Genomic DNA, 20385 nt, shown 5'->3' with positions numbered 1-20385 from the left:
CTTACTCTAGAGGTATTCACAGACATACAGACAAATCATTTCTATGTAACTGGCTAATTGCAGCACCAGGGCTAAGCACAGGGGGCCCTAGGACAGTGTTTTTTCAAACCGTAGGTCATGATCCATTAGAGGAGTCATGAAATAATTTTTATGGGTTTGATTTATTATTTTTTTTAATGAATACACTATACTAGGATAGAATAGACTAGAACAGAATGGGAACGAAAATATCAGGGTGCATCATACTAGTAAGGTTAAGTTTTATTCGGTGAAACTATTGTGTGTGTGTGTGTGTGACAGAGAGAGAGAGAGAGAGAGAGAGAGAGACAATATAAGATGTATTTCTTACTAAGTCGGAGGTCAAAAATGTTTGAGAGCCACTGCACTAAGAACAGAGGAATGTCTTTTAGTCTCTATAAGCTCCATGAGGGCAGGAACCAAGTCTCCTCTTTATCTTCATACGTACATACATAAGTATAGGGCTTGCTGAGTAGCTGAGCACATAATCTGTTTATTGAAGGAAGAAAGGAATAGCAGGAGGAAGAAGATGATCTCCTAAGCCAAGATGTTTTTCCTTTTTATGCCTTTCAACACTGTTCTCATTGAGATCTAATTTGCACTGAACTGAAGTGTTAAGTTGCAAATTGTGGAGTATCCTATACCCTCTTAACTTACATCTCTATCAAGATGTAGAATATTTCCATCACCTCAGAAAGTTCCCCTTTTCTCTTCCCAATCAATCCCGCACCCTGAGGCAACCACTGTTCTGATTTCTTTCACTGTGAATTAGTTTTGCCTGTTGTAGAACTTCACAAAGATGGGATTTTTATATAGTATATATGTTTTTTTTTTTTTTGCGGTACGCAGGCCTCTCACTGTTGCGGAGCACAGGCTCCGAACGCGCAGGCTCAGCGGCCGACGCTCACGGGCGCAGCCGCTCTGCAGCATGTGGGATCCTCCCAGACCGGGGCACGAACTCGTGTCCCCTGCATCGGCAGGCGGACTCTCAACCACTGCGCCACCAGGGAAGCCCAGTATATATGTTTTTATATCTGGTTTCATTTGCCCAGCATGATGTTTTTGAGCTGCATCCATGTTATTACATGTATCAGTTAGTTTCTTGCTTTTTCTTGCTGATCTGTTGCCATAAAAATGGCCAAAAGGACGCTTTGGCCATGAGCCAACAGTTAGAGCAGGAGTGAGTGGGGAGCCCGGGTCCCGTGACATCCTGATCTCGCCAGTATCCAGAACTTGCTTTAAGATGTGGGATGAATCTCGTGCCAGTCCATTGCCATCTGTTACGGACACCATTCTGCCTCCTTCCTGGCGGTGTCGAAGCTCAGTATGTGGTAAGGCATCGAGGATGAGTGAAAGAAGTGATTTTTGTCGATGTCAGTCCGTTGACACAAGGACTAGCCCTTGACTTCTTTTTATTATATAGTATAAGATTTAATCTCAGATTTTAGGAGTCTACATGAGGCATCTTGACACACACCAGGAAAACCAAGAAGATATTCTGAAGTGACTTGAGATAGTCTAAGAACCACAGGCTCCTTGGAATGTGCTTCTCTCCCCCAGGAGCAGATGGAGGAATGAAGAACCGGGCATTGTCCTCATGGAGTGTTGTGAGTGCTGTGTGTGTGGGCAGAGAATCTGTGACACCATGTGCACCCAAGTCAGACAGGAGGGAACCCAGCTTTCTCAATAGGACATTTTATTAAGGGCAATTATTTCTTGCTTCCGTAGAAGTTTGAAGTGGGTGTTTCCTTTCTAGGCCTTCTCTAGAGTCTCTGGGTGAGACTATCAGCTGGTAAAGGGTTAATGAGCTGTCAGTTGAAATCATCACACATCTGGAAGGGCTATCATTAAGTTCTTATAAAAATTTGATTTCCCCTGAGTTTTCATCAAACATTTATATAACCCAGAAATGGCCGGGGAGCCCGGCATGGCCACAGAGCTCATCAGAAGCCATGGAAAGCATACTTTGTCCCCATTGTGAGCAAAATAATGTGCTGCCTCTACTCACTGGGATTCTACCGGGAACAGGGATGAAATATTCAAATCTTGTTTACCTAAACTTGCGAGAAGTTGCTTCTTTGTTGAAGCCTCAGTTTCTGACTCTTGCCCTTTCAGATATGTGGAGAGCCAAGGCTCTGGAAAACCTATTCTGAATCTCCCTGGTTGGCTGGAGGCATAGAGGAGCCGGAGGGCACATTGTGAGTCAGACCCCCACGCGCTGACACAGAGAAGCTACAGAGCAGTTGTATAATAGAGACAGTGGACTGGCCCAAGAAAGTTCCATGTCTTCCAAAGGCCATCCAGACTGAGTAAAACAAAAGGCTTCAGTGGCCGCATCTGCCCACCTGACTTAGATCAGTATTCAGCCTAAGTAGATTATTTCCTGGGAGGCTAGAATCTGTATTCCTGGCATCAATCAATCAACTGATGTTTATTAAATGCCTACTATGAGCAAGGCCTAATGGTGAGGGATGCAAAGAAGGAACAAGACACTGGCCAAGCCCTCTTGCCTTCTGTGGGGCGATGTGAAATGGCGAGTCACAGAATGAGGGAGTGTCATTCTGTGTCACATGAGGGCTACAGAAGAATGTTGTTCTGAGTGGAGGCCAAGGTCAATATATGCCAGAGTTGCAGGGCTGGCTGGCTTCCTAGGGGCTGAGAATTTGATTTGGATCTTGAAGATTGGGTCAGTTCCCAGGTGAAAGGAGTGAGAAACATTTTAGGAGGAGAGAATGCTGGGAGCTGAAAGTGGATTTGGAGATATTGGCGATTGGTGTTTAAGTGTCTGCATGGTGCCAGATATGTTTAAATGTGTATCAGCCACACAACAACCTCTGAGGCTGGCGTTATCCCCATGTGGGGCTCAGAGAGGTTAAGTAGCTTGCTTACGGTCATACAGCTGATTTGAGGCCTATGGTTTTCTAATACTTGACCCTGAACAAAGTATACCATTGGATTAGAACAGAAGAGTCTGAAGAAGAAAATAGAGGGAGATGATGTTAGACGGTCAGACTGAAGACAGCTTACACTTTGTTCTGGCTATTGACCTTGCTTAACTTCACTGAACCTCAGCTTTCTAGTCCGGAAAATTAAAATAATACCAACCTCACTGCAGTTACTATGCAGATTAAACTGTAGAATATACATAAAGCTCTTAGCACACTGGCATATATATAGTAAGCACACTTAGTAAATGGAGGCATTTTTAAAAATTTATTTTAAATATTTATTTGCTTTTAAATTATATTTAATTTTATTTATTTTTTGGCTGCGCACGGGCTTTCTCTAGTGGTGGCAAGAGGGGGCTACTCTTCGTTGCGGTGCACGGGCTTCTCATTGCGGTGGCTTCTCTTGTTGCAGAGCATGGGCTCTAGGCGCACGGGCTTCAGTAGTTGCAGCACGTGGGCTCAGTAGTTGTGGCGCATGGGCTTAGTTGCTCTGCGACATGTGGGATCTTCCCGGCCCAGGGATCGAACCCGTGTCCCCTGCATTGGCAGGCAGATTCTTAACCACTACGCCACCAGGGAAGTCCCTGGAGGCATTTTTAAATTTCCCAACTGAGGAAGGTGGACGGTACTTTGGAAGAAAAATGAGAGCTATTATAGGTTCTTCAGCAGGGAGTAGGCATAACAAAAACCATATTTGAGGACAGTGAAGCAAACAGCAATGTAAGACGGTAAGAGTATGAATTAGGGTAGAAGGAGTGAGAATGGAGAGGAAAGGGGAGTTACCAAAAATATGTAAAGGTTACGAAGACTGCCTCCCTCTAATTCTCTTCTGCCCTGAAAAGCTCCCCCCACCCCCACGTACCTGCTCAGCCCTGTGGGCAGCATTACTTCTGTTCATCAGACTTACAGGCATGGAGTTCATCATCAGGGTCTACACAGAGCTAGTCAAGAAGGTTTACAGGTTCAAGGGAAGCTTGGCTAGACCAGCAGCATCTCCCAGAGGAGGAAGTGCCCCTGCACGTGCAGCCTCCCAATCAGCCGCTTTTGTCTAGCTTCCCTCCCAACTGAATTTAATGTCTTTCCATCCTCCGCCTCTAGTTAAGCTGTAAATGCTGTTCTTCTGCACAGCCAGGCACCTGCCAGGGCCCACTGGCACTGAATCCAGAGCCCAGCCCGACAGGCACTCTGTCACAGAGCTTCTTGTTAGATGCTGGGAGGAGGAGGCACATCACATGCTTTTTCTTCCCCAATAGTGGCTGGTCCCAATGTGATCATGAAGAGGGGGAAAGGCTGGGGGAAGAGTTAAGTTAATGCCTGCTTATGGAATGAAATGGCAATCAGGCAGATGGTCTTACTCTATCCGTAGATTCTTCTCTGATAATTCTCCTCAAGTTCTGAATCTCAAAGCTGTTTAAGCAATAGAGGGGATAAAAGATGGCCAAGGAATTTGGATCTCTGGGTCCTTTGGGAGGGATGGGGAATATTGTCATAGAGTTACAGAATGCCATTGCTGAAGAGGGCCTCAGGGATTACATTTAGTCCAAGTATTTTCAGACTTTTTCTCTAGCAGAAGACTTCTTTCTCAAACCAGGCCTTACATAGAATCCCAATATATTAAATAGAAAACAAGAGCAGAGCTGGTTTGGTTGAAGCAGGGGTAGGAGGCTCCAAGTCCTGCTAGTTGGGCTGCCCTGTTACCCCCTTCTCAAGGGCAGCCTGAGCACAGAACCATAGAGCTCTGGGCTACAGCTTGAAAACCACTGACCTGGCCAAATCTGTTCATTTTACAGTTGAGGATACGGGTTCAGGGATGTGGAATGGCTTTGGAGTGGCTTTTCCAAGGTTGCTTGACTTCCAGTGTTTTTTTTATACTATTGCCTCTTTCATAGCACTTTTTTTTTCCCATGTTACTTCAATCAGGATCCTTTAGCTGATGTGAATTTTCCCAGTAAGGCTTATGTTTAGAAATTTGTGATCTCATAAATGCTGTCACGCAGGAGCTTTAGTACAGAAATCCTAATCTACAAGTAAGGCCTGTCCTAGAACGTTGAGAGTTTGCCGGAGGCGGGGGTTGACGACCAGTAGGGTCGGCGCCCCCACACACATTCGTTTCTTCTCTCACCTGGAGTTCTCTTGCACCACCTCTGATTTCTGAACCTGAATGCTGAAATGGCCTGGCTTGATTGGTATATGGTGACTAAATCACAGTAACCCTGAGGCAGTGGCAGGCTATATTTTTATGTTGAATTTTGCTACAGTGGTATCCCCAGATGAACCTGAAAATAGAAGAATATTCTCCTTAACTCCCAACTCTTTTATGTTTACTGAAGAGCATGATTACGTAATTTCATTTTGTCCCAATGAGTCCTCTTCATTCCACCCACCTCACAGTCCTCTAAGGAGTCCTCCATATCAAACTGGGAGTCAAGAACTGAGAAATATCACCCAGATCGTGGAGGGTCAGCCCTCTTCCGGCTGCACAGCTAGTCTTGTTGACAGAATCAGATCTGCCCTGGGGACCACCCTCCCCCTCTGCCAAGCCCTGGGGCTGTCCATGGTTTGCTCACGTGCCTTCTCCGTTCCACAGCAGTGCTGTGACTTAGGCTACCACGCCAGCCTGAACCGCGCGCTACGCACCTTCCTTTCCGCTGAGTTGAATCTGGAACAGTCAAAGCACGAGGGTCTGGATGCCATCGAGAATGCTGTAGAAAACCTCGATGCCACCAGTGACAAGCAGCGCCTCATGGAGATGTACAACAATGTCTTCTGTCCACCTATGAAGTTTGAGTTCCAGCCACACATGGGGGACATGGTGAGACCCTCTTCCCACCCGCATGTACCCAAGGAGCTTGAGCTCACTTGTGTCTAGATTTACTGCACTCAAGCCATGTTATTCGGGGGAAGGCGAGGCCTGGGTCTGGCTTCATGTCCGGTGGGTGAAGCCCTTTCCAGCCATTCAGCAAACAGCTCCTGGGTGCCTGCCATCCACTAGGCTTGACCGCAGACAAGGGGGATTAGAGCCCTCAGGCAGCTTACAGTCAGCTGAGTTGAGAGTTAGAAATATGCACAGGGAGGGGCATCCAGAGGGACCAGCAGGATCAGAGGAGGTGAAAAACAGCCAGCGTGTTCTAAAAGCTACTAACAGTTCAGTATGGCAAAAGGGAAGGAGAGAGATGGAGGCCTCCCAAGTGGTGAGGCTGAAAGAAGTGAGAGCTGAGATGGTGCCAGATACTAAAGGCTTCTGATGGGGACGGAGGGCTAAGCAGGGTGATGACGTGATCTTTTGTCACTCAGCAGAGTTCTGAAGGATCTAATTTTCGTGGGTTTAGAAGATTGTGATAAAAGGTATAGTTTTGCCTGGGTATTGAACAAAAAAAGAATGGGTACCTACAGAAAGGACAGGAGCCAAGATGTCAACCCTAAGAATGGCTATCCAGGCAGCAGTGCACGAACATGGGAGCCCTGTTTATGACTTTTCACCTCCGATGACTAAAACAAGAAGGGCCTAAATAAACCGAAGTGAGAGGAGTGAGAAGCTCTTTGGTTTTCATTACTGTGAACCTTGTGGTTTCTCTTCTGGTGGTTGTACGTACAAATCAAAGTGAATCTTATTGCTGGGGTAGGAGCCACCATTTGACCTGTGGGTCAAATCAGGAGGAGGATGTATAGGCTTACATAATAGAAAAGCTCAAGATGGATCTTCAGGCATGGTTGGGTTTAAGAGTGGGGATTTTATCAAGACTTAGTTTTTCTCTTTCTGCTTCACATCCTGTGTGTTGGCTCTATTCTCAAACAGGCTTTTATCCCGTGGGGGCAAGGTGACTATATTTCCAGCCTTATCTCCTTGTAGATTGAAATCCAGCAGAAAGAGTATCTGCTTCCCTCCTAGAAGCCCCCACAAAAGTCTCATTGTGTCTCCTTGGTCCTGATTGGGTGACGTGCTTATCCCCAGTCACTGTGGCTGGTATCTGCAGTCGGCTGATTGGCTTATGCGGAGGTCACACACTGCATCCCCAAGTTGGGGAGAGCCCCATCCAAAGCACATAGCCTGAGTTGTGAGTGGAATGTTCCCAGCAAAGGACAGTCAGTCCAAAGTTATCAGAAGAAGGAGGAATGAATGCTGGGTGATGGAAAAACAGCAATGCCCTTTCAACAAGGGAGTGGTGCTTCCGTTAAGATTAGCATCCAGATGCTTTTTAGAAAACCCTCCTCCAGAATGACAACTGTTATACTGTAACCAGCGGATTTGCTCTCATCAATAGGCCACCATGGAGAGTGGGACATTTCTATCCTAAAGACAAAAATATGGAGATGGTTTCTTTCCTTCTCTCCTTCTTGGGGAAAACCAGACCATTTACAGTTTGTTTCCATTGCTGTGGCTTAGGAAATGCAGCATCTGAACAGATGGGGAAGTGAGATGGCAGCATGTGCAATTAGAATACGAGGGTGTATTGGTGTGTCACCAAGCCCCAGGAAGCCCCATTCCTCACCTGCCCTGGCTTCTGGTCAAACTTGCCTTCCAAGTTCCTTCTCCAGCTGCCACAGAGATTCCTTCCCAAGAAGCAGTGGAACTTGGGGACCAGCTGAGTGGAGTGATACATTTTCTGGTGTTGACTGAGATGCCTTCTAAGCCAAACAGCTTGTCTCCATAAAGGGGGATTCCAAATGCTGGGTGCTCAGGCCCCCTCCTAGCCCTGTCAGAGCCTCATTTCCATACTCCAGAGCACAGCTGGAATGCATTACCTTGCACCCCGATAGAGGACCACTGCCAAAGCATGCATCAGCAGCCCTGCTGCTTCTTAAAGAAACTAGCATGGAGGTGGTTTTCCCTCCATGATTCCTCCCTGCTACATCGAAGTTACTTTAAAAATCAATAGTTCAGTCTTCTGCCCAGGGCCTCCCTTTGTGTGATGTAGCTGATCAGTGGCTGGGCCAGGCAGGGGCCAGGGCCAGTCCTAGATCTTACAAAGGTTTTGCATTCCAGCCTAGCCTTCATGTGAGTGGAAAAGCAGCCATCTATCCCCAGTCATTGAGGGCTGTCTGTAGACTGTGGAGGCAACAAGAGGGAGCTGCCTGGAAGTCCTTGAACTAGGGCCAAAGTTCGGATGGCATTTTGAGCGGAAGCCCTGAAATTGGCCAAGGCCCGACACTGATTGGTGTTCTGGAATGCACATGAATTGATGCCAAGCACTCTCAGATGTACTAGGAGGAGGTACTTGGCTCTACCCTTGGTGCCCCCAGAGACTTGTGGGGCTCTGAATGCCTGACCAGTGACATCAGGCAGCCAGAGAGTTTCACTACTGGCACTAACCCATCCTGGCCACTGAGCTTTCTCCATTGTGTCTGCTTATGCAAGATCCAGAATGAAGTCAGCTCGCTTCAGATCTGAGAGCTGGCTCAGGCCAGCCTCTCAGCTGGGGGAGGAGGTCAAGTCAGTTGAGAGCTTAAAAGCCAATGGAGGAAAAGGTCAAGTCCCAGCCCCCTCCATTTGAAGAGAGGTTTTGTCTTTTCAAGCAAGAAAATGGTCTTGGGCATGTGAATGTGCCCACTGCTGGGGAAGGAGGAGGCCAGTTCTATCCAGATGTCTCTTCGCAGACGAGAGGCTAAAGGACACGTGGTGGCAAGGTGACAGGAGCTGCCTCCACGTGGTCCTGCCTCCCAATCTGCCAGCCTTCTGTTCCTCATCTGTCATCCTGGGGATTGTGGGTGACCTCACACCTATGCCATCGCCATGGGCCCATCAGGAGACAGTGGCTCAGCCATCCCCCTCACACAGGGGGAAGCTTGTTGACAGCGATCCTTGGGGGGAAGGGCAGACTTCTCTCCCACACAGATCTGGTGAAGATCTGTAGTAAAACGATGGCTTTTTGAAAATGCCAAGTTCCACAAGATTCCGTGCCCTCTGGGGCCCTCTAGCAAAGCCCGTGGACTTGTTCCTGGCTTCACGCTTTCTCTCATTGAGTCAGAGCTCTCATGCACGGCCCAGATTTATAAACACATGCTGGCTGCCAACAGCGGCATGTTAGCCTCCTGACCCACTTCTCTCCTGCTTTCACTCTGGTGTACAGCGGGGAATGAAGGAGGGGCCCGCGAGGTGGCCACTTGGACCTCTGGCAGGAAGTCCTCACTGTGCCAAAGCTTTGTGTATCTGGAGCTGGGCTGCCTAAGGCACTCTTCTCTGCCCTAACTCCAGCTTCCTTGGAGCCGAAGGCCCTGTATAGACCTGCGTCTGCCAAGCACTAGGCTGGAGGTGGGCTCCAAAGAGAGAGAGAGATCTTTCCGAACAGGTTCCATTGCTCATTCCTTTCTTGTGCTATTTGGTCCTGGAAGAGGTCTACGCACTTTGGCTTTGGATTTTGTTTTAACATAGAATTTGCGAGGTTTGCAGCTTGAATATAAGTAGTTTTATTAACAGTAATGGGACTCTGACAAAAGAACTGTGTCCCCTTCCTGACCTAGTATTGCTTTCTTTTGGCAGACTTCCCAGCTCTGTGCCCAGCAGCCCGTCCAGAGTGAGCTGGTACAGAGATGCCAACAGCTACAATCTCGCTTATCCACCCTGAAGATTGAGAACGAAGAGGTGAGACTCAGAACCACCCTCTGAGTTTCCCTGTCAAACCTCTTGCTGCTGCCCGGCTGGGAGCAGGTGGACGGAGCCATGCAGAGAATGTCCGGGCTGCTGCAAACATTTCGTAGCCAAATGTAGGCTTGGATTTTCCCCTTCTGCTACATCCTGCCCTTGAACTCCAGGAAGTTGCTCTTGCATTGCCAAAGGTTGAGCTCTATTTTGAGCTTTTGCAAAATGCTTTTTTCCCCCCTTTGCACATTTAATCAAAATGGCACTTGGCAGCTGTGTGAACAATATTGTGTCTCTGAAACCACCCCCTCATGCCTGTCTTTTTCCAGCATTTTCAAACAAACAGAGGCCTTTGACTTTGACACTTCAAATATCTCCATCCTCTTAGAAAAGGGTGACTTTCTTCTGGGCCCAACGTATTGGCTTTCAACAACCAGTTAAAAGGGCAGTATGATTAATTATCAGCTCCTTTCTTTTGAGCTCATGTGACTTCTCACCTGGCATCTCAGTAAGTCTGACTTTCCCCGGTAAGATCAGGAAAGCCTGGGGATGGGTCACTTAGTTTGCACGTGGGCAAACAGGTTCATTCATTTGTGGAAGGTCAGGAAACAGAACCTGGGGCATTGCGGGACCAGGCCCATCATACATTTTTAACCAGCTCTTTGTATGATGGGGTTGGTTTGGATTTGTTTCATCCTCTCTCCCTTAGCACGTCCAGCATAACGAAGAGCTAATCTTTTTTTTAATTTTTTTTTGCGGTACGTGGGCCTCTCACCGTTGTGGCCTCTTCCGCTGCAGAGAACAGGCTCCAGATGTGCAGGCTCAGCGACCACGGCTCACGGGCCCAGCCGCTCTGCAGCATGTGGGATCCTCCTGGACCGGGGCACGAACCCGCGTCCCCTGCATCGGCAGGCGAACCCTCAACTACTGTGCCACCCGGGAAGCCCACGAAGAGCTAATCTTAAATTTAAAAAGTGAACATTAAATAGCTGGGTCAAGCATGTAGCGTGAAGGGAGCAGTGGTTTTAGGGCCTCACTGGAGAGAGTAGGGTCCGTGTGATATTTATCACTCACTTAGCACCGTCCAATGGGAAGCAGACCCGCACCCTCTGACAGTCCCCTCCCTCCTTCCTCAGCCCACTTCTCTCCCGCTTCTCCAAGCTTCTCCATCACCTCTTGTTTTGCAGCCTGCCCCTCATGCATTATGTTGGCCCTTATCATGGCAGGTAAAGAAGACAATGGAGGCCACTCTGCAGACCATCCAGGACATTGTGACCGTCGAGGATTTTGATGTGTCCGATTGCTTCCAGTACAGCAACTCTATGGAATCCGTCAAGTCCACGGTCTCAGAAACCTTCATGAGCAAACCCAGCATTGCCAAGAGGAGAGCCAACCAGCAAGAGACAGAGCAGTTCTATTTCACGGTGAGGGGGCTCAGTGGCCTTTAAAGATCATCTTTAGGCACTGCAGCACACACAGGCCATTTGGATCCCAGTGTCCTTGTCAAGTGTCTGCAGGATATCTTATCCAGTGTCTTGCAGGATATCAAGTCTTTGAATATCTTGACTTGGATCTGGGCATGTTCAGAGACCACCCCTACACTTAAAGACACAAATATACACACGTTGTATATCTAACAGGGACCCCCAAGAGAAAGGATGGCCCCAAGTACACTACCAAGAATATTTTCTTTTTGAAGACTTTTTTAACCAGCTAATAAGCTTTTGTTTGAAAGTTTCCTTCTCATCCCTAGGGGTCGTAAAAGGGGGACTGCATCTCTTGGTTCTTGAGAACTACGTTGAAATATTTTGGCTAACACATGTCTTGTTTTTAAAGTCTGTAATCTTTCCTAGTTGATATGATATGATATTACTTTATAATTTAAAGTGGGAAATTATTTTTCATAATTATGGCTTCAAAAGGAAGCCATATGAAATTCAAAGGGACAGGTAATGTGTAGCATTGTTGGTTTGCATAGAATTCTAAAACATTATATTTTGTTACTCATGCATCTCCCAGTCCTCTTTTAGACAGATGAACCCAATTTTTTTTAAGTAGTGTTAACAGTCCTTTGGAAGGTTGCTGGCTGGTCTTTGGTGCTACTTTTTAATAATTAAGTTATTTTGAGCTTGCCAAGTAGGATTTATTGCCTGAACTAAAATTTATTTCCTAATCTTCTGACGACTAAGAAGAAATTAAGTTTGCAGATGTGAGAGGAAATATAGCCAGTGAATATGCATACTGATTCTGAATGAGAGGAATTAACTTGTTTTTCAGTCAAGAAACACAATCTGCATGTAGTAAATTGAATTTTTCCTCCAACTGGAAACATTTGTTTAATTCTTCTTTGAACACTGCCCTTTCTCCATTAAGAACACTAGTGATTTGCTATCTCCTTCCAAGAAGAAATCTGTTTTTTCATGTAATTAAGCTCAGAATTCTTCAAAAAAATTTTTTTTAAGTCCTGGGGAAGACTGTTGAGAGGGAGTGATTTAACAGTATTATTCTTTTAAAATAACTTTTTTTTTTGCTTGTAATACAAAAGAAAACATGCTTATTATATAGAATCTGGAAGTAAAAAGAAACTAAAAATCAGCCATAATCCCAATAACCTAGAAATAATAGTGTTAGAATATATTCTCTTCCAGGCTTTTTACTATGCGTGCACACAGACGTGAGCATACATTTATAATTTTATTATAAAAAATGGGATACTGCTGTACATATTGTTTTATAATCTGCTGCTTTCATTTAACAGATGATTAATATTTTCCTAAGTCATTTAATTATAACATTCTTTAATACATTTATGAGTAAAATACTAAAATCTATACAGAGAAAGAATGGAATGACATTTTGGCTCATTCATTCATTTTTGTAAAATACATAGCACATTGCCTGTTTTGTAGCGAGTGCTCAAAATTGCTGAAAATTTATTATCTGCATCATCACTATTAATTTATTCATTGAATATTATGAAGTTGTTTATTGATCATTTATTAAGGATCTACCATGTACCAGACACTGTGCTATATAAGCTGGAATGCTAAGAATATAAAGTGAAGAGGAGAATGATGGAATTAGGCCTGTGAAGGGAAAACTTTCTTTTTTACTGAGTGTAAACAATTACAATACAATTACAATAGGTTGATTTGGGTAATTAAAAAAATAAATGTAAAAATGTTAAGTGCATACATGCACATGTGCATGAATGGCAATCAGGATAAATGGAGTTAGGGAAATATTACATACAAAGTAACTTCTGTGCTGATCAGGCAATGAGTGAATCAAGAGGAGAAAGGCATTCCTTGAGGCAAGAGCAGCATGTGCAAAAGCATGAAGGCATGAAAAACCTGGGACAGACATGAAGAAAACTTCCTGTCTATAGTGAGGGCTACGTACCTCCGCAAGCTTCTTTATCTCAGGAGGTTGTTAAATACTCGAGAGGCTTTTGGGATTGTCTGGCTGGTCTGTCTGGACTGCTTAGATATAACACTACTTAAATGACCCAATCTTGTTACATTGCAGAACAAGATTAAATAAGAATTTTGGACATAAAAATCTGTATTTAAGACTGTCAGAAATTACTTTTTGGCTTTAAGGGAAGCTATAACATTTGTATTCAAAATTGACCTTTAGTAAGAGCAGGAATGACCATATTCCAACTGGTGACCTCCCAAATCCCACCCATCCTTTCACCTCTGTCTGAATACACTGGTGTCCTCTAACTCATTTCCTGTCTTTTGTGGCCATAATGCTACTTATCACAATTGTGTGCAAATTTCCTTGGCTAACAGGAAGGTTCTTTTGTCTGGGCTTGTCCAGTAACAGATTTACAAGAGAGTTCATCATTTTTGTGATTGGTGTTTGGAACGCATCAGATAGTTCATGATAAAAAGACTTTTGGGAGGTGGCAAAATGGACATTCAAGAAAAGGGGGCGTGCATGTTCCCCAGAACAGCTGCAGGTGCTTGCCGAACCCTACAAAGCCAGCGCAGCTGCAGATGTGCTTTTCTTAGTCTTTTGTCTCCACAAACGTTGCCCATGTGTTTCCCTGTGCCCTTCAAAGACATCAGAGTAGCGCGTCCTAGAAGTTGCCTTCTTCTGGAAGATTGGGAAGAGGTCCCTTGTCATGGCTTTCTCTCCTGGTAGTGTGCCTAGTGACCCAGAGGGCTGCTAGGAAAACTTTCTGACCACTCTCGACTGTCATGAGATTCACCTGCCCAGATGACATCTATTGGAAATTTGAAGCATGACCTACAAAGGTCAGTCGTTTGCAAGAGTCCCAGGAAAATAATCATGGAATTTTAAAGCTTGAAGTGTTTTTAAAAAATTATCTAACCAAACCTTCTCATTTGAAAGATTTTTTTTAAAAAAACTGAAAAAACAAACAAAAAAATCCAAAAAGTACGGGTAGCTTGTTTAAAGTCCTCAGCAAGAGCTGAAACCAGAACTCTGATCTTCTGGTCTCCTGGTCTCAGGACACAGGCCTTCTCTATGCCCTGCTGAGGAAGCTGAGGTGAGGGGAAGGCTCAGGAACAGCTCAGCTTTCTGCCCTTCTTTGCTCTAAGTGAGAAGACATTTTCTGACCTCCTTGGCTTTGTATCATTTGTCTTCTGTAACAAACAATCCAGCACTGTCTACCTTTTTCCCATTGCCTTTTTTATTTTAAGTGTTAAAAAAGATGCAAAGATTTCAAAAGAGAATACAGAAAAATGTCAAGCCTCTACCCATCCCCAACTCCCACTTCCCCTCCCCTCTGACAGTGATTGAAACCAGTTTCTTCTGTGTCCTTCCAGAGGTATTCTGTGTGGAGACAACCACTGATATATCCTTTAATATAATATTATTACATTAGAAATGTAAGGAAATAAAATAAATAGAAATACAAATAGAAGTATACCATCCATACTGTTCTTCACTTTGCTTCTTTCACTTAATTTATTTTGGGTATTATCTTCACATTAGTCCAAAAGATCTGCCTCCTTTTGTAATGGCTGCAAGAACATCATTGTATGGATGGATGTTCCATCATTTATTTAACCAATTCCCTGCTCATAGGCAGTAATGCTCACTGTTTTTAGCCAAGTACTGTCAAACCCTTACAGGTATTTCCTTGTATGGGGGTTGGAGTATGGGGTTCTTGAATGGGGGATGAAATGGTGGAAGGAGGGCTCATAGCTGATAAAATAAACAAAGCTAAACTGCCTGAATTTGGGAGGACAGATTCGGGTAAGGTAAGAGGTTGGAGAGGAGCCAGTTCCTTGGCCATTGAATGGACAGTGCTCTAAGACTGCTAGACTTGGTGAGGTCCAAGACCTTTTTTTATCTTGGCATTCTCCAAGAATAAACAGATACTTGATAAATGTGTGCTAAGCAGGTACAAATGCATGAATGCCCCTGCCCTGTCAATTAAAGTGGGGAGATATGCTCCTGTTGAAATATTTGCTCTATTATGTATTCTGTCTGACAGCTGTTTCCTGCTTTAAAAATTGACGGGGAGGAGGGGAAATGTCAGCATGCTTGGTTGGTGGGGAAGCAGCCACAGCAATGACATCTGTGTATCTCTGTGCACGGGGCTGGCTAGGCATAGCTCACTCCTCCCACCCACCCCACCTTCTGGCAGCAGTGGATACTTATGGCCTTGGGTTCACAGATTAAATTCAAGGTCTAGGCAAGGTCCTTGAGTTTTACAGCACCATGGAAAGAATATATTCAAAGGGAAGAGGTATTTTAAGATTAAATTTGAAAACCATTCTTGTACCTCAAACTTTTTTTTTTCAGGCCAGAAACCATGCTTTGATTGAGCTTTCTTAAGTGTTAGCACAAAGCAAAGAAGTTTAGAGAAGGACTGTTTTTTGGTTGAGCAGGTGATTCTGTATAAGGAACACTTCTGAGCACCTGCTAGTTGCCAGTCCTTGTGTTAACAATCACAGTCATGCTTGTTATCTTATTTCATCTTTAACACCCTTGTGAAAAAAGATATTATCCCCATTTTTCAGATGGGGAAACTAAGATTCTGGGAGTTAAGTGACTTGCCCAAGGTTGGAAGAGTTAGTAAGTGGTAGGACTAGAATATACCAACTCAGACTTCTCCGTTTTGCTGCAACTGAAATGTCTGTCAGGGAGGGCAGGCTCAGAAAGAAAAATTATTATACTAATCCCTTTCGATAAATAAAACTCATCACTGACAATTAATACCCAATTAGGAATTATTTAGAAAGAAATCAGTGAGATCGTAAAAACTGAATTTAAGGTTTACAATGGCAAAACCCCAAACCACCCAATAGACTCCTGCCTCCCTTCCTACTTTTGGAAAAAATTCTCAGTTTTGATAATATTGCATGTAAATGGAGTAGGGGCATATGGGGGTGTGGCAGTCAGACTGTGTTTTAGGAATTTGATTTCATTTTTGGTGATCTGGAATAGACCATGATCCATTCCTTTTTCCTCCACTGAGGAAAACTCCAGGTAATCACTTTACCTTTAGGTGTTTCTGAAGAGGAGCACGGTACAGGGAGTGGAATGAAATAAAATTAATTACCTAATATTGGGACATGGTTTAAATAAGGAAAGTGACCCTTATTGCCCAAGGAAGGATTTTGAGATTACACATGAACGGTTCTTTTCCTAGCCCCCTGGCCTCCAGAAATCATTGAAAAGCTACCTATTCCTCCCTTGTCGTCAGCTATCTCAGCTCCCTTTGCTGTGTGTCTGGACAGCAGCAGCTGAAGCCTTCTAACTAAGCTCCTCCCAGGAAAGCCCAGGTTACTTCTCCCAGTTTACCTGTCATAGAGATGAGCGTGGATTTATGGGTGGGATAGGGAAGTGATAAATGACATGCCTGCGAATAGGATGCTTTTACCTTCCCATACCCGGGCTGACCCAGATGGAAAACTTCCAACCACTGTTTCCACTATTAGGCAGGCAGGTCATACCTTGACACAGTTTTTGATACTTCAGGATTTAGTGGAACCCAAAATGTTAATTCATCATACCTCTTTATCAGATTGTTATTTATTTTAATGGTTCACTGAGTGACAGCCAGAGTTAACTAGTGAACTGTGAACATGAATGAAAAAGATGATTTCCAGAATCACAAGTATACACGAATGAGAGGAGGGAATTTGCATCCATCTCCTTTCAGAATTTTGGCTGTTTTCCGAGCACTCTGGTCTTGTTTTAAGGGTTACAGTGTGTCTGGGTGAATTTTCCCTCATTAGGACACCTTTAGAGTCTCCTTGGGATAACCTTCCGAAGAGGGGGCTCTCGCAGTTCAGATGTTAGCAGTGGATGTCTCCTGAAGGTGTTTCGCCTCTGGGCCCTGAAGTACTGTTCCAAGCCTCACAGTTAGGCATTGGTTGGGGATTAGGATGTCACCCAGGGAAGACTGACAGCAGGTGAGCTGGCAGCTGGAGCAGATGGGATGGGGAAGGTGACAACGGAGCCTATTTTCATGCAGGTGTTCTCATGCAAAAGCACAAAGGAGCAGAGGGAACAGGTCGTGAGGAAAGCAGCAGAAATGATTTGTCATAGGGCTTGTTTTTTGTTTGTCTTCTATTTAATTCAGAGAGTAGGGGCATACTTGGGGGCGTGGTATGTAACTGCTGAGGAAGGTTCTATCCAGAGGAGAGTGAGACTGTTCATTTATTTACTCATTTTCACACATTTATTGAGCGTCTACTATCTTCTGGGCACAGTACTAAGCATCAGGGATGCAAAGAATAGTGAACGCCACAGTCTCTGACCATATAGAGGATACCATTTGGAGGGAAAGACGTAGGAGCAGCAAAGCCTCCATGACAGGGCTGGGTGAAAAGTGCTGTCAGAGATTTGCGAAGCTCCACACAGGAGCATCTGGGTGAACAACGGAGGGCCTCCAAAGGCCTGGGATCCAGGTTTGACACCGCCACTTACTGGCTTGTGTCGATCAACAATGCCCCCTTCCCCTTCTCATCCGTAATCAGGAAATAATATGTCTCCCCTGTGTGCTGTACAGAGTTATTGTGAGAGTCAAATACATGCTAAAGTACTCTAAAAATTCTTAAATTGCTACACATATGTAAAGAATCAATACTATGAAGTTTTGTTCTGCTTCTCTCCTTCTGCTCTTTACCATAATGGGTCAAGCACGTTATCATAACGATTAAAAGCACACAGTGTACTGTCAAACTGCATATGTGGATACTGGTTCCACCACTCACTAATCATTTGACCTAGAGCCACTTATTGAATCTCTCCAAATCTCAGTACCTTCATCCATAAAATGGGGATAATGATAATCATAGTTCATAGAGTTGTCTTGGAGATTTAATGAATTGTCCAGGGAAACATAGTCTCTCGCTGAGCAGACAAGGGTTGAGAGAGGTAAAATCACAAAGTACAGCACAGCAATCATATTTGGACTGTTAGAGCAGATGGGATCGCATTTCCATAAACCTCATCTTGTGTTTGGAACTGCCAGTATGTGTGTATACAAGTGGAGGGTGGCAGCCCCTGTCTCTGTGTGCTCAGAAATTCCAAGCTTTCCACAAAGACTCTGCACAATAGAGGAGGAAGCTATTGAAATGATGAAAGTATGGCTCAGAGATGCGCTGAATGCTGTGCTTGGTGCTTGCAGCCCAGGCAGGGGCTGAGCCTTGACATTGCTCCTGGGGTGAAGGAATGCACCCTGGGAGGGGCCGGGCAGGGCTGGATGTCAGTGGAGGTGATGAGCCACAGGTGTGTATCCTTCACACCAAGAAGGCGGGGCTCAGTGAGTCCCTCCATGCCCTGCTTTTCTTCCGAGGAGCTGAAAGAGATGGATGAGGGGCCCGAGGAGATAGCTTCTTATGGTGGCTGACGCGGAGCTCCCAGGAAGACATAGAGCAGGATACTAATCCACCAGGAAAATCAGCAGCTGCTCAGATGCTCAGGGCCTTAAAAAAATAAAAAATGGACCCGGTGGAAATTGGGTCAGAAACCAAAAGCCCTCTTAGAAAGGGAATTGTACAGCTGAGCGTATGTGATTTTTTTTTCCTTCAGGACTGATTGTTCTTTATCCTCCTCCCTTACAGAAAATGAAGGAGTACCTGGAGGGCAGGAACCTCATCACCAAGCTACAAGCCAAGCACGACCTTCTCCAGAAAACCCTGGGAGAGAGTGAGTGTGGGCTCTGCCGGAGATTTGGCAGTGAGGGAAGGCCGAGCCCTGGGCCCAAGTGCTGAGCACACGCCTCCATCCTCAGTCTGGTTATATGAATGCATTGCTTTTCCTCGCTCGTTTGATGTGGAAGCACACGCCCCAAATGACCGCTTGAGTAATGGGGAAGGGCCAATGCTTAATGAAGCACTAATGTGCATCATCTATTTGTTTAAATGGAGCGTGCCTGCTCTCCACCCAGCCCCACTCCTGCGCCTCCTCTGCCACTACTGAGGCCAAGGAGCTGGTGGGTTCTTTACTGTCCAGACACTTTGGGAAAACTCTCAGCTCCTCTTGTAGCAGGACCGAGGCTGAAGCAAGAAGGTGGGGAGCTGTGAGGTGAGCTACACAGCTGCTCTGAGGAGAAAAGAGGAGAGGATTCTCAAGGGCAGGGGTGACGGGCAGACTGCAGCTGTCTGTAGCTTCAAGGTGGGGCAGAGGTTTTCTTCTGCTTTGAAGGGTCCTGGTGCTAAGAGGCAGCCCTCTCCCTGCTTTGGCCAGGCTGAAGCTGTGGTGCTGAATCGACTATCTGGTCTCATAGGATGATTTTAACCAGACCCTGGAAAGTAGCAAGGCAGAGGACCGGACTGGCACTCTGGACTTTCTCTCCTCAGCTGTCAAACTGAAGGCAGGGGTTGAAAGAGAAGCTTCCCTGGGGTTTTTGGCACCTTGCCCAGGTCTCCTGCCCAGCTCTCAGCATCCTATGATTAATGGGATTCCCAAGTTGGGGACACCTCTGAAGGCCCTGCCCCTCCTCCCTCCCCCACTGATCTCCTCACTTAAAGATAGGGAGGAGGAGGCTACTGGTGTTCTAACACCAGTGAAAGGCAAAACCTGCACCCACAGAGGTCTAACGTTCTCAAATAAATTCTTCAGACCAACTGCAAAATCTAGGGAAGTATACAGCACTCACTGGCTCAGTGGCCCCAGAAATCAGAGCCTCCTACCCGCCCTTCTTACCCTGTTCTCCTGCCCTGAACGATTCCCCCAGATGATTAATTCTTTTATCTCTAATGTCTTTGATCTTGTGATTTTTAAGGCATTTTCTTTTATGTGAAGAAAGCCTGTTAAGTAACTTCTGTTGTCTTCCCTCCGCAACACCCAGGGGACTCAGGCTGAACAGGTCTATGCATTGAGATCCAAAGTTTGCTTATAGAAAATCTTTACTCTTGAGTTATCAGATTGCTCCGTGGGGAATCGGAGGAAGAAAAGCCCAGAACTATTTGAAGCAAGTTATAACTGTGATTTCTTTTTGCCAGGATAATCTAAGCATGACCCATAAGTGAGATGGGGAACAGGGCGGGAGAGAGAGAGAGAGAGAGAGAGAGAGTGTGTGTGTGTGTGTGTGTGTTTGCAACACACGTACATGCACCAAGTGTGCTACTATGAAGGGGTGAAGGTTGGTGACTGTTCATCAGTGCTGCAAGTTGCCTTCATCTAAAGATGACAAGTTCTAGCAATAATGAAAAATATAGGTCTTCCTGTGTGCAAGTCATCATGTCCCTGCCTTCTGTATGTATTTGTCACTAACGCAAGAGCCCCTTGTTTCTTGCCACAGAGGGATAATTGATGTTTATGAATATTCCAGAATGGAAATGGGACAGATGTTAGAAATAATGGCTCTGAATAATATTTTTGCAGACGAAAGCTGAGCCTTTGGTA

At 45.3% G+C, this 20385-nt stretch overlaps 1 protein-coding gene across 3 annotated transcripts in view; it reads left to right on the top strand.

Annotated features, from left to right (window-relative positions):
• The window catches only part of SRGAP2 (SLIT-ROBO Rho GTPase activating protein 2), a 227962-nt gene that overhangs the window by 164141 nt on the left and 43436 nt on the right, over positions 1-20385 (top strand). For 2 of the 3 annotated variants that reach the window (XM_065895453.1, XM_065895467.1), the window contains exons 7-10: positions 5554-5778; positions 9445-9546; positions 10770-10967; positions 18600-18684. In XM_065895453.1, coding sequence (XP_065751525.1) covers positions 5554-5778; positions 9445-9546; positions 10770-10967; positions 18600-18684 — 610 coding nt within the window. The remainder of the gene's footprint in view (positions 1-5553; positions 5779-9444; positions 9547-10769; positions 10968-18599; positions 18685-20385) is intronic. The other variant, XM_065895460.1, reaches the window with a different exon arrangement.

This window comes from Phocoena phocoena, chromosome 1 (genome assembly GCF_963924675.1).
Source record: "Phocoena phocoena chromosome 1, mPhoPho1.1, whole genome shotgun sequence".
Lineage (NCBI taxonomy): Eukaryota > Metazoa > Chordata > Mammalia > Artiodactyla > Phocoenidae > Phocoena > Phocoena phocoena.
The sequence above is the reverse complement of the archived record's forward strand: the minus strand, read 5'-3'. Positions and strand labels throughout refer to the sequence as shown.